At 42.6% G+C, this 15094-nt stretch overlaps 1 protein-coding gene across 1 annotated transcript in view; it reads left to right on the top strand.

Annotated features, from left to right (window-relative positions):
• Positions 1 to 15094, top strand: part of LOC126120829 (transcription factor collier) — a 483991-nt gene that overhangs the window by 452425 nt on the left and 16472 nt on the right. The window contains exon 13 of the mRNA XM_049915080.1: positions 12196 to 12498. Coding sequence (XP_049771037.1) covers positions 12196 to 12498 — 303 coding nt within the window. The remainder of the gene's footprint in view (positions 1 to 12195; positions 12499 to 15094) is intronic.

Below are 15094 nucleotides of genomic sequence, written 5' to 3'. Positions count from 1 at the left end.
GATTTCCTTCGCCAGACATTGCCCTTTCTTCTAATTATATCGCCATTCGTGAGATATTGAGCCTTATTCTTCCTTACCTCTGGGTCAAATAAATTCAAATAACTGTATGGTCTAATCTGATGCTCCAGAGGTTGATGCTTCTAAAAATGCATCAAGAGGATGGAATGTGACTACGTAAACTTCTGTGTATTAACCGATAATCTCGCCCGGTCTGAAGTCTGATAGTACACTCGCTCTGCACGATATTTCACTGGTACATCAATGGCTGAGGAAATCTAGTGTTCAGAAAACCTTAGCCATCGAGGGAAAACGTAGGCTATGCTGCCCAGATAATTCGTACCATTGATGACAAATGCGCTGAATGGTATCGTCATACGGAATTTCTGCATCCTGAGAAATCTGTGACGGCGAAGCGCTGTCTAACCGAGGCACACAGAATAATTTATAACAAGAGCACCTGTGCGAAACTTCCACACTTTTATAGTTTTAAATAATGACAGTAATTGGAATTACTGAAGTCGTCGGGCCAAGGGTAGTTGTAGGAATGAAGAGAAAAATCGGTAAAAATGAACCAAACAACGTGAAATAACAATCATGAATTTATGATACATTCTTTTATATAAATTTCCGTATGTCTAGTAATGTATTTTGCTTTCGAAATGTTTGCCACGGCTTGTACGGGGGGTAGAGATAAGGGAATGTCAGTAGAGCCGCGTAACGCATAACTTTAACTCGAGGAACATTTTCAGTTATAGTTTGCACGTTAGGCCGTAGTAGCAATTGGTAAATTACAATTCAAGGTGACAATGACAAATATTTTTGTCTTTTCGGAAAGTATATTCGTTTAGAAAAGTCAACTTGTAGGATAGCCAACGAGTAATGGACTAGTGTAGCGGTCGCACTTATTATCTATAGATGACAATGCTGTATGCAAATTATCCAGTTAATGAGTACTTTAAACAAATAAAATGGTATTTGTAATAACACGAAAAGGGAGTTCCTTATAGTAAAATGTAGGTATGAAATTGGGCATCCTTGATGCCTTTTGTCTACAGTACTTAAAAGTTTCTTTTACCTTAAAATTTTGCACGAATAGTACGCTTTATCGCAAAATCCGTATGCGATATCAGAAGCTGGTCAAAAACCCTTTCCAACAATTCTTCATTCATTCCTGACGACTAATATTCGTTGGGAGAACGCGATTTTACCTTGAGAAACATTTATGATGATGAGACATAGATAGTGGGGCAGGTATCAGGAAAATATCTTGAAGGAATAAATTGAAATTAGACAGACAGATAATGTTATAAGTGTAGACTAGAGTTCTCCTTTAAGTAAAATGTGGAGTAGTGTTTCATCTCATGGTAAAAAAAAAACAACGGTCTTCGACTCGGCTGGCAGAAAGTATTGACCCACATACTCAGTGGCGATGTATCGTTTCTATAAGCATTCACCAAGGAGGTTGGGCCTTTAATTGCGGCAAATATTTGCAAAGTGTGCAGCGACAACTACTTAAAGTATTTCAATTGCAATGCATGTTCAGCATTCCATGATGACACACTTGAGAACCAATTTTCAAAACGTCTACCACCAACGTCAGTGCACTGTCGTATTCTCACGAGAAGCTGTTGCATCTCTCGCCATAGTGCATGTCTGCGTTCCTTTATGGAAGCAGCAGTCTCCATGGTCCCACTCAACTGTTCACATAACGTGCCAGTCTCTCTTCTGTACATTTCAGACGTCTTTCAACAACATAAACGAAATTATATCTGTGTTGGAACGAAATTCTCGTGCCCAGATAAATTGTCTGTTTCCCGATTACTCCGATCACATGTGAGAGTTTCATAGAAAGTGGAGGACCACCATCACTCTGTACGTCTATTGCAACCCGTGCGGTCAACGGAACGTCCTCTAGTTACCCAAGCAAGGTACTATCTAAGGAAACAACAAGTGCGTATTTCCTACCATCCGCTCATCCGTATCACGGCCTAGAAACCTTTAATCTGTGACACCATACTTCAGACTGCTAGAATAACGAGCTTGTAAATTTATTTCCACTGCACCTTGTGGGCTGTCCCATGACGGCGATGTTTATGACGCGTTATTGATTTCATTTCGTATAAATATAAATGAGCGTGTGGCATCGTTGGCCGGGAGGCCCCCTGCGGGGAAGTTCGGCCGCTAAGTGGAAGTCTTATTTCAGTCGTCGCCACATTGGGCGACTTGCGCGCTGGTAATGAGGATGAAATGATGATAAGGACAACACAACACCCAGTCCCCAAGCGGAGAAAATCTCCAACCCGGCCGGGAATAGAACCCGGGCCCGCTTGCATGAGAGGCGAGCACGTTACCACCCAGCTAAGCAGGCGGACTCATTACATATAATACGGCTTCAACATCGTATACTAATAATGGCCTAGTATTACGATTGGTATTTAACAAGTGGCAAAATTCAAGGCGTGCAGCATTGACTCCAGAGTAAAGATGTTGCATACGCGGCGCTGTAGGTGAAGTGGATACAGGTTTTTTGTGGGAGTTAAAAGTCGTCATATGTTAATTGAATGTCTATATCTAACGATGTTAATAATGTTCTGCTGTTCCTAGGCATTTTGTTGAATCCCCATCCACATGGAAATGCAACTGGATAGTGCGTCGATATTATACAGATAAGCAGATCTATTAAATAGTGCCGACGACATTCTTCAACAATGTGAAAAGCACTGGCATTGCAATAGGCGTAATCATATTCCATATCTACAAATTTATCATTAGCGACAACGTGTGACATTTTTAGCTATTTACTTGATGTTTAATTCTGACGCAGTCGCAATCTTTAGCATTCATACAGTCGCAGCTACGCACAGTCACCTGCCAGAAAAGTTTTCTGGTCGACTCCAGAGGCCTTGTTTCGACTTACAGCTTTCAGTGCTCTGTCAAATTTTTCTCGCAACCTCATAACTGCCATCTCATCTTCATCTGTGTCCTCTTCCCTTTCTATAATATTGCCTTCAAATTCATTTCCTTTGAGCGCCCTTCTATATACTCCTTCTATTTTTGAACTTTGCCTTCTTTGCATAGTACTGGCTCGCCATCTGAGCTCTTCACATTCGTATATCTATTTCCCTTTTCTCCAAAGGTATCTTTAATTTCCCAATAGGCGGTATCTATCTTTCCCCTAGTGATATATGCTTGTATTGCCTTGCGTTTGTTCTCTCGCCATTTCTGCTTACCCATTTTTCACTTTCTGTCAATCTCTTTTATTTACCACTATTTTCTTCGTTCATTTTTTAAATTCAGTATCTCCTGTGATATCCAAAGATTTCTGCTAGTCATTGTCTTTTTTACAAGTTTGGTCCGTTGCTAGCTTCGGTAATTTCATCTCTTAAATCCATTCGTATTCTATTGTATTCCTTTCCCCTGTTTCATTGCCTAATGCTTCCTCTGGAACTCTCAACAGCTTCCGGTCCTTTTAACTTACCCAGGTCTCATCTCCCTAATTTTCTACCTCTTTGCAATATCTTCAGATTTAATTAAGGTCAGAGTTCACATCTGTTCCTGAAAAAATCTTACAGTTTAAAATCTGTTTCCAAAATCTCTGTCTTACTGTTATATAATCAGGGTGAAACCTTCCGGTGTCTCCAGGTCTCTTGCAACCTTTTTCATGATTCTTAAACGATGATTAAATTCTCGTATACACTGTACAAAATTCTACTCTGTGCAAAATTCTAACAGACGGCTTCCTCTTTCATTCCTTTTGCCCATTCTATATCATACTACTATCTTTCCTTCTCTTGCTTTTCCTACTACCGATTTCCAGTCCCACATCACAATTAAATTTACGTTTCCTTTAACTATCTGAATAATTTCTTTTATCTTATCATACATTCTTTCAGTCTCTTCATCTGAGGAACTAGGTGGCATATAGACTTATACTACTATGATGGGCGTTGCCTTCGTGTCTATCTTGGCTGCTATAATGGTTCACTATGCTGTTTATAGCAGCTTACCAGAATTCGTACTCGTATTTTCTTTTTCGTCATTAGACTTACTTCTGCCTTACACCTACTTCATTTTGAATTTGTAACCCTGCACTCACCAGACCAGAAATCCTGTTAATCCTGCCACTGAACTTCACTAATTTCCACTACATCAGACTTCAACCTATTCGTTTTCCATTTTAAATTTTCTAATCTACCTGCTCGATTTAACGTCCTAACATTCCATGCTCTGACCTATATGATGACAGTTTCTGTTCCTGATTATGGCAGTCTCCTGAGCGGTCCCCACTCGGAGGTTCAGAAGGAAAACTATTTTACTTCCAGAATACACTTTAAGACAAAACAGACGACCCACCACGAAGGAATTATCGGAATAGCACGAAAATCGGTAGATATGATGTATACGCGCAGCCGTTCAAATGACTGCAATTTCAGAACAAATGGGATGATTTATTCGAGAGAAAGAGCTTCAGAAACTGAGCAAGTCAATAACGCGTTGGTCCTGCTGAGGGTCATCGTGCAGATTCTGTCCCATTGGCGCGTTAGATCGAGAAAATCCCGAGCTGGTTGGCGGTCCTGCCCATAATGCTCCAAACGTTATCAGCTGGGGAGAGATCCGGCAACCTTGCTCTCCAAGATTGGGTTTGGAAAGCAAGAAAACAAGAAGCACAATCTCTCGCCATGTGGAGCCAGGCATTGTCTTGCCGAAATGTAGGCGCAGGGTGGCTTGCTTGCCACGAAGGGCAACAAATCGGGACGTAGGATGTCGTCGACGTAATGCTGTGCTGTAGGGGTGCCAACCAAAAGGGTCCTGCTATGAAAAGAAGCGGCACCCCAGACTGTCACTCCTGGTTTTCTGCCCGTATGGAGGGCGAGAGTTAGTTTGGTATCGCACTGCTCTCCGCGGAGTCTCCATACACGTCTCCGGTAGTCCTCGGGGCGTGGTTCCAGTTTTGGCCACCAGGTGCAAATCTGGCACTGTGAATGCAAGAAAGAAGTATAGAAATGTTTCCATGTGTAATGGATTAGGAACGGGACGTGGGCAGAAAAGATCAAAGTGAGAAAGGTTTAATATCAATATTATTACTATCCGCCGCTTTCAAAATTTGTTCAATATGAGTTCTGGAGATGTCGATTAGATGCTGTATAGTCCACATTTTCACCTGTTGGCCAAAACCGTAACTAAGTTTTTTCCAGCGTAAATCTGTCCCTCATTAATACATTAGCATACGTACCAAATTTCGCTGCCGTACGATAATTACAGCCCACACTGGACATCAATGAGTAACTTCACTTTAATTAGAACCACCCGGTTGTTGTTGTTGTTGTTGTGGTCTTCAGTCCTGAGACTGGTTTGATGCAGCTCTCCATGCTACTCTATCCTGTGCAAGCTTCTTCATCTCCCAGTACCTACTGCAACCTACATCCCTCTGAATCTGCTTAGTGTATTGATCTCTTGGTCTCCCTCTACGATTTTTACCCTCCACGCTGCCCTCCAATGCTAAAATTGTGATCCCTCGATGCCTCAGAACATGTCCTACCAACCGATCCCTTCTTCTAGTCAAGTTGTGCCACAAACATCTCTTCTCCCCAATCCTATTCAATACCTCCTCATTAGTTACGTGATCTACCCACCTTATCTTCAGCATTCTTCTGTAGCACCACATTTCGAAAGCTTCTATTCTCTTCTTGTCCAAATTAGTTATCGTCCATGTCTCACTTCCATACATGGCTACACTCCATACAAATACTTTCAGAAACGACTTCCTGACACCTAAATCTATATTCGATGTTAACAAATTCCTCTTCTTGAGAAACGCTTTCCTTGCCATTGCCAGTCTACATTTTATATCCTCTCTACTTCGACCATCATCGGTTATTTTACTCCCTAAATAGCAAAACTCCTTTACTACTTTAAGTGTCTCATTTCCTAATCTAATTCCCTCAGCATCACCTGACTTAATTTGACTACATTCCATTATCCTCGTTTTGCTTTTGTTGATGTTCATCTTATATCCTCCTTTCAAGACACTGTCCATTCCGTTCAACTGCTCTTCCAAGTCCTTTGCTGTCTCTGACAGAATTACAATGTCATCGGCGAACCTCAAAGTTTTTACTTCTTCTCCATGAATTTTAATACCTACTCCGAATTTTTCTTTTGTTTCCTTTACTGCTTGCTCAATATACAGATTGAATAACATCGGAGAGAGGCTACAACCCTGTCTCACTCCTTTCCCAACCACTGCTTCCCTTTCATGCCCCTCGACTCTTATAACTGCCATCTGGTTTCTGTACAAATTGTAAATAGCCTTTCGCTCCCTGTATTTTACCCCTGCCACCTTCAGAATTTGAAAGAGAGTATTCCAGTCAACATTGTCAAAAGCTTTCTCTAAGTCTACAAATGCTAGAAACGTAGGTTTGCCTTTTCTTAATCTTTCTTCCAAGATAAGTCGTAAGGTCAGTATTGCCTCACGTGTTCCAACATTTCTACGGAATCCAAACTGATCTTCCCCGAGGTCGGCTTCTACCAGTTTTTCCATTCGTCTGTAAAGAATTCGCGTTAGTATTTTGCAGCTGTGACTTATTAAACTGATTGTTCGGTAATTTTCACATCTGTCAACACCTGCTTTCTTTGGGATTGGAATTATTATATTCTTCTTGAAGTCTGAGGGTATTTCGCCTGTCTCATACATCGTGCTCACCAGATGGTAGAGTTTTGTCAGGACTGGCTCTCCCGAGGCCATCAGTAGTTCTAATGGAATGTTGTCTACTCCCGGGGCCTTGTTTTGACTCAGGTCTTTCAGTGCTCTGTCAAACTCTTCACGCAGTATCTTATCTCCCATTTCATCTTCATCTACATCCTCTTCTATTTCCATAATATTGTCCTCAAGTACATCGCCCTTGTATAAACCCTCTATATACTCCTTCCACCTTTCTGCTTTCCCTTCTTTGCTTAGAACTGGGTTGCCATCTGAGCTCTTGATATTCATACAAGTGGTTCTCTTCTCTCCAAAGGTCTCTTTAATTTTCCTGTAGGCAGTATCTATCTTACCCCTAGTGAGACAAGCCTCTACATCCTTACATTTGTCCTCTAGCCAACCCTGCTTAGCCATTTTGCACTTCCTGTCGATTTCATTTTTGAGACGTTTGTATTCCTTTTCGCCTGCTTCATTTACTGCATTTTTATATTTTCTCCTTTCATCAATTAAATTCAATATTTCTTCTGTTACCCAAGGATTTCTATTAGCCCGCGTCTTTTTACCTACTTGATCCTCTGCTGCCTTCACTACTTCATCCCTCAGAGTTACCCATTCTTCTTCTACTGTATTTCTTTCCCCCATTCCTGTCAATTGTTCCCTAATGCTCTCCCTGAAACTCTCTACAACCTCTGGTTCTTTCAGTTTATCCAGGTCCCATCTCCTTAAATTCTCACCTTTTTGCAGTTTCTTCAGTTTCAATCTGCAGTTCATAACCAATAGATTGTGGTCAGAATCTACATCTGCCCCAGGAAATGTCTTACAATTTAAAACCTGGTTCCTAAATCTCTGTCTTACCATTATATAATCTATCTGAAACCTGTCAGTATCTCCAGGCTTCTTCCATGTATACAGCCTCCTTTCATGATTCTTGAACCAAGTGTTAGCTATGATTAAGTTATGCTCTGTGCAAAATTCTACAAGGCGGCTTCCTCTTTCATTCCTTCCCCCCAATCCATATTCACCTACTATGTTTCCTTCTCTCCCTTTTCCTACTGACGAATTCCAGTCACCCATGACTATTAAATTTTCATCTCCCTTCACTACCTGAATAATTTCTTTTATCTCGTCATACATTTCATCTATTTCTTCATCATCTGCAGAGCTAGTTGGCATATAAACTTGTACTACTGTAGTAGGCATGGGCTTTGTGTCTATCTTGGCAACAATAATGCGTTCACTATGCTGTTTGTAGTAGCTTACCCGCACTCCTATTTTTTTATTCATTATTAAACCTACTCCTGCATTACCCCTATTTGATTTTGTATTTATAACCCTGTAATCACCTGACCAAAAGTCTTGTTCCTCCTGCCACCGAACTTCACTAATTCCCACTATATCTAACTTTAACCTATCCATCTCCCTTTTTAAATTTTCTAACCTACCTGCCCGATTAAGGGATCTGACATTCCACGCTCCGATCCGTAGAACGCCAGTTTTCTTTCTCCTGATAACGACGTCCTCCTGAGTAGTCCCCGCCCGGAGATCCGAATGGGGGACTATTTTACCTCCGGAATATTTTACCCAAGAGGACGCCATCATCATTTAATCATACAGTAGAGCTGCATGTCCTCGGGAAAAATTACGGCTGTAGTTTCCCCTTGCTTTCAGCCGTTCGCAGTACCAGCACAGCAAGGCCGTTTTGGTTAATGTTACAAGGCCAGATCAGTCAATCATCCAGACTGTTGCCCCTGCAACTACTGAAAAGGCTGCTGCCCCTCTTCAGGAACCACATGTTTGTCTGGCCTCTCAACAGATACCCCTCCGTTGTGGTTGCACCTACGGTACGGCCATCTGTATCGCTGAGGCACGCAAGCCTCCCCACCAACGGCAAGGTCCATGGTTCATGGGGGGAACCACCCGGTATATTATGAATATTAATGGTCCTACTGCACTCACTTGAGGCACCTCCGAAATTTGTTTTGGATCTGAGGACTTCTCTCCTGTGAATCAAACACTGGTCGATGTGATGTTTCATACTCACATGTCATTTCTCCATTAAGTTGTTGAACCACTATCATTCCAATTGTGAAAAAGATAGTTCTTCGGTGTTTAATGTTCTGAACATTCGCTGCACTTGTGCTCTTCTCTCAGTTTATCACTTCACATACTGCACTCTGTCCTACGCTGATGATACTTTTCTCTAGTTTTAAAATACATATAAAGGCTGTTCCAGCAAGACATTTTTCTCTGTGTCTTAGATAGGTGTAAAACCTTCTTTCAAGATTCCTAAACCAAGTGTTAGCAATGACTAAATTATGTTCTGTGCAAAATTCTACCAGGCAGCTTCCTCTTTCATTCCTTACCCCATATGCTCATAGCTTTTTGCCTTCTCTTCCTTTTCCTATTACCGAATTCTTGTGCCCATCTCAGTTAAATTTTCGTCTCCCTTTACTAACTGAAAGAAAGTAAGAAGCATTACTCTTTCTGTGGCATTACTCTTTCTGTGGAGTAAAGAGTTAATTTAGTTAACTTACAGAGAGTTACAACAAAGAATTATAATTTTTTCAATAGAACATTTCTATGACGTAGCTAATGTTTTTAAATTAACTGTGTACAAATCAGTTTAAATCAAATTTCTGTTAATTTCAGTTAAGTAGCTACGAAAAGTTGGAAGTTGTAGGGATGGATACAGCACGCTGTACATGGAGTTGCTGGTGTCGCGGAGTGACAAGCCTCCTCCATGCGCTGTCTGAAGCCATGTTCGGTTAGAAGATGGAATGTGTGCTCACACTGCCGTATACAAGGCAGAGGGGAAAGCACAGACAAGTGTGCTTCGGTCGGCCACGAATAATGGCGTGGTATAAAAATGGTATACGCATCCAACGATTACGATGACTTGTTGCTCACACTTGATGATAAACAATGACTTTGAAAAACAAGTAGTTTGAGAAGGCGCGGCGGTAATGGACGAAGAGCAGCAAGAAGTGAGCGTATATAAATGTTTGTTTGAGCTGCAGTACAGCACGATCCGCAAGTCAGTTTACCAGAAGTTGCTGCAGTCACCGGTGTGAGATTTACACCTGTGTGGCGAATAGCATACGGTCACAAGTTTCGCACGTACCACATAACATTGACACAGGAGCTGCAAGGGGCGATTTCCATTGGAGAGATAATTTCTGCGAATGGGCTGTGAATAATTTCACTCTGGACGCCTTACAAAGTGTCAAGTTCCCTTACGAATCCACATTTACAAATTGCGGTGCAGTGAATCATCATAATATGCATTGCTGGGCGACAGAAAATCCTAGATCTGAAGCGTGAAAGGAGGTTATCCTTTAATGTGCGGTGTGGAGTCCTTGGAGTAGCAATCATCTATCCACACAACTTCAAACATATTGGGACTAGTCAGATACATCGAGTATTTAGCGTCGACAATTTATGTGCCGTATACTGGTGCAGCACGATGGTCAAAAAGTTGTACAAGAACTGAATAACAGATTTCCTAGAACATGGTTAGGACGTCATGGTCACCAGAAATTGCCCGCACGGTCGCCATTTCGAACATCAGTAGATTTCTTTTTGTGGGAATATTCAAGGAATCATGCAACTTCCTGTACAATTATAGCATCCATCCCTAAAACTTTAAACATTTTTATCTCAATAACTGAAACAATAAAAACTTGATTAAACTGACTTATACTGTTCTACTTCAAAAATTATAACTCTTTACTGTAATTCTCTAGAAAATCAATAAACCGCATGGTGTCCATAAATTAACTTTACTGCTTAATCCTCTAATACATTTAAAGCTACACTAGATATAATAAATTGTTTTGAACATTTGAAAAGATAAGTTTTGTTTCTTCATTCATACATATTAAAGTGCGCACACTTAGTGGCGCAGATAACGTCTAGTCGAGATTCCGTTTCTCTTGATGTATGATTCAACAACTCAATGGTGAATGCGTGTCTTGAAGTCTTATAAGCCTCTAACCACGGTTCGGTACACCAGATCCTTTGCAAAACACCTTAGGAGGAAGCCTAGTGATGTGACGGCAGGGGATCGTGTCTGCCATCGAATTGGACCATCTCGTCAAATCAGCCTATCCGAGAACTTTTCATCCAGAAATTGATGGACATTTAGGGACCAGTGGGATAGTTCCCCATTCTGCTGGAATATGACAGCAGCGTGCAGGTGTCCGAATTGCGACACAGCAAACTCTTGTAATATGTCACGGTAAACAATACCGCTGGCGGCAGACTCGATGAAATAGAAAAGACCAATGACGCAATTGTACTTCAGTCCACACTAAACATCGACCCTGGGTTTTTCTCTCTCCATTTGAAGTATAACATGTTGAGGCTGTGGATTCCATATTCTAACGTGTTCTCTGAGTCTACCGCAGTGGCATGCTTCAATAAAATCTTCTCGGTCAGGATAGAACACTCGATCAGTCACTGATTTCAACTCCGAAAGCTACCGAAAGCTCAAGTGTTTTATCCCATATACGAACGTTAAGACGATTCAGTCTGTCGGATACGTGAAACCGGAGAACCAAACATTTTCCAAAAATTCATTGTTTGCATAGCACATCCACTGCAAACTATTCGCGCTGAGGTTTTCCTGCAGGCTTTAATGACTGAAGCACCAACACCTCGTAAGGATGTAGCCGTAAAGTCTTATCCAAGACAATGTGCACCGTTGTTAGTCTCTTTTTCCAGCTCTCTGGCCGCCGTATGCGGAGATTTTGTCGGACTAATTGCAAACGCTTGCCGACCCTTGTCTACGTTGGCTTCTAAAGCATACGGACACTCCCCAACCCCTCCTCTTTTTATGGTGAACACTACCTGTTTCCGTAAATGATGTATGCCAAGTCCGATTAGTTGTTCGAGACCGTGGTTGCCTTCCATGCCGTGTTCGAAAGCGTCGTTGAACTTGGGTATCGGACGTCGTGTGTATTAACAGGCCACTCTCAGAGCTTTCACCTGTGGTGTGAAAATTTTTCAGGTTTTCAGGTTCAGCTGTGCATTAGAATTGCTTCACCTGGTAGGTAAAAATTTTGCGTTACCTAATAACATGTTGAAAACCATTTGTTAATATCTAGTATAGTTCTAAAGTTATTAAAACATTAAATTATAAAGATAATTTATGGACACGTGTAGGTTCATAGCTCTACAGAAAGAACAACGTTTCTTATGTTTATCCATTCAAATGAATATTCCTTTTACTTATCATTTTGAAAGTTACAGGGGAAAACAACACCCTGTATGTTTAGTGCATATGTATGCTACAGTTCATTCATATCACTGTCATGTGAAACTGTATTGTGCCTACTGGGGCGACATCTACGGTCCTGTCAAATGATCAAATAATCGTTGGAGAGTTTGTGTGGCAATGTCGGACGGCCTTGCATTTAATTTGGGAGGGTGTGCAGCTCGGTGGCTTTTTCGCTGAGGTAAGACGACGTCTCTGTTTACCGGTAGGGTTTCTCTTGTAGAGGAGTACGGCCGCGCGCAGAGCAGCAGCGTGTCGCCCCGGGGAGGCGGCTACGGCTCCAGCGCCTCCACGCCGCATTCCTCCAACGGCGGGGGCGGCGGAGGCGGCGGCGGAGGCGGCTCGTACGGAAACTCGTCCGGGGGCGGCGCGGGGGCGGCGGGCAGCGCGGGCGGCGCGGGCAGTGGGGCGGCCGGGGGCGGCGCGGCCGCCATCAACGGCGCCGCCTACGCCGCCTCCGCAGGCGGAGCCGCCCTCTCGTCCATGGGGTCGCCCTCATCCGCCAGCCTCTTCAACTCCTCGCCCAGTGAGTAGCCAACCGCCCCCCCCCCCCCACCCCTCCGCCACTCACTTCCTGAAACAACGAAAAGACTTAAGCTAACATCTTAGCTTTGGTTAAATTACGACAGTAATAAGTTTCAGACCCTCCATTTCGCGTAGTTTATCACTCCTATGTGAACTCCTGCTTCATCCAGTAAGATCCCACCTTGATCGATGCTCTGTAATGTTTCCAGCACGATAGGTAACTATTACTCAGTAGGCCTCTGACGTATTACTAGGCTGCGGCATTACTCGTATTTCTCTTGCCTCTGATATTGAGAAGAGGCAAAAGGCTGCGCGGTTGACTTATTTCCGCGGATTACTTTCGTGCATCTACATCATGTGACGTGTACAGTAACTTTATAATCAGTGCTTCTCAAGTTTTCTTCTTCTGTAGCCGCTAAAATGAGCGAAATTTTACGTTCAAAAATCACAGTAACACATAGAACATTAAAATTTTCGACAAGAGAAACACAGTGTGACGTGATATAGTAGTTATGAGAGTGAAATGGCATTAGATAGGTGCAGTGTTCGGGTCCCCGTTTGCCATCGAGATTTAGGATTTCTTTGTCTCTCTAGAGAGCACAGTCTTAAAATTCGAGAGATACCTTTGGGAAAGCCACTGCAAGTTTCTTGGCCTTTCCGGGCCCAGTACGTGTTTGTGCTCTTACTCTTAAAACCTCATCAACAGCACAATAAACACTAGTCTCTTTTGGTCCTTTCTCAATCTAAACGAAACTGCTTCTTGAATGTACGAGGGTTGCCCAGTAAATAATGCCCCATATTTTTTTTCTCCAGAAGTATTTATTCCACAACAATCAAATTTACATATGTGAAAGACTGATGTTTTGTCTACTTGCTTTATTTTTCCACATAATCTCCTTCAAGTTCGACGGCCTTTTTCCAGCGAGACACAAGAGCGTGTATTCCCTGCCGGTAAAAATCTGTACTCTGCCTACGGAGCCAGGTTGTCACTTCGTGAATCACTTCTTCGTCATCGGCAAAACCTCTTCCACGAATGAAATTCTTCATTGGGCCAAACAAGTGAAAGTCTGAAGGAGCCAAATCGGGGCTGTAGGGTGGATGGGGTAACACTATCCAACCCAGTTTCGCGATGTGTTCACGAGTCCTCAAACTTGTGTGAGGACGAGCGTTATCATGCTGAATCAAAACATCCTGTGGGTTAACATGACGCCCAAGGCGCCGGAAGCGCTGCTTAAGTTTGTCTAATGTTTTGACATAAGCCTCTGAATTTATGGTACTGCCTTTTGGCATCACATCAATGAGAATTACGCCCTCGCAATCCCAAAACACAGTCATCATGACTTTTCCGGCTGAAGGAACTGTTTTGAATTTTTTCTTCTGTGGAGAATAAGCATGACGCCATTCCATCGATTGTCTTTTTGTTTCGGGCTCAAAATGATGCACCCAAGTTTCATCACCTGTCACAATCCGTGACAAAAAGGCCTCCCCGTCAACGTGAAAGCGTCGCAACAAATCGAAAGAAATGTCTTTTCTTTGGGATTTGTGATCGACAGTAAGACACCGAGGAACCCATCTTGCACACACTTTTGAGTATCCAAGCTGATTGATAATCACATCCACACTTCCTTTGCTTACTGACAAATCCAGTGCCAATTGTCGAGTCGTAATGCGTCGATCCCGTCGAATGAGAACATCAGCCCGCTGCAACATGTCAGGCGTGACAGCCGTGGGAGGCCTTCCCGACCGCGGCAAATCTCGGAGCTCCGCAGCACCGCCCTCTGATGCTTTCACCCTCTGTGCCCAGCGACCAACAGTACTCCTATCGACTGCAGATGTTCCGTAGACTTTGCACAAGCGTTTATGAATATTGCCCACGGTTTCTTCCTCTGCTACGAGAAATTCAATCACTGCACGTTGTTTATGACGGATGTCACCTGCAGACGCCATTTTAGAACATTCCTACACCACCGCTCACTGTCGGAGGAAATTGAAACTTTGCGTACACACGCGGGAAACTTCAAATAACTCGCACCTAAAGTGTCACATTTCTAATATTTTTTATTTCGGAGAAAAAAAAATGGGGCATTATTTACTGGGCAACCCTCGTACCTCGAAAAATTTCATACTTTAGTTTCATTTTAAGGACAGTCTTCCGGCTTTGTAATTCGTGTAGAATCTTAATCTTGCACCTGCGTCGTTGATAGAGAAGTTTTTAGCACATTCCATGTCTTTCATCTGAGATAAATTCGACTCAAGGGTGCTGGTAACGCATATGCCTTTATAATGACACCACACACTTTGCAGCTGTTCCGTGATACCATGCGAGGCTGTAACTTACGTCGCGGGTCAAGAGACCAACTATACTGGGCAGAGGAATTTCAGTGGCCAACGATCCTGTATAATCCGACAGAGTACACTCAACTGAAGTGTTTAGTCAACAACGTCACTTTGTGCACAGACGCACTCACTGGAAACTGTGTTGAAATTGTTATAATGACTTCCTGGTAGTGGTGAAGGTCGCATTTAAAATCTTTGTGTCATTGTGATGCCCGAGCACTTATTACGTGGTGCAGCAACATGACATGAAATATTCTCCG

The sequence above is a fragment of the Schistocerca cancellata genome, chromosome 1, assembly GCF_023864275.1.
Source record: "Schistocerca cancellata isolate TAMUIC-IGC-003103 chromosome 1, iqSchCanc2.1, whole genome shotgun sequence".
Lineage (NCBI taxonomy): Eukaryota > Metazoa > Arthropoda > Insecta > Orthoptera > Acrididae > Schistocerca > Schistocerca cancellata.
Note: the sequence above shows the minus strand (reverse complement) of the source record. Positions and strands in the feature narration are given on the sequence as shown.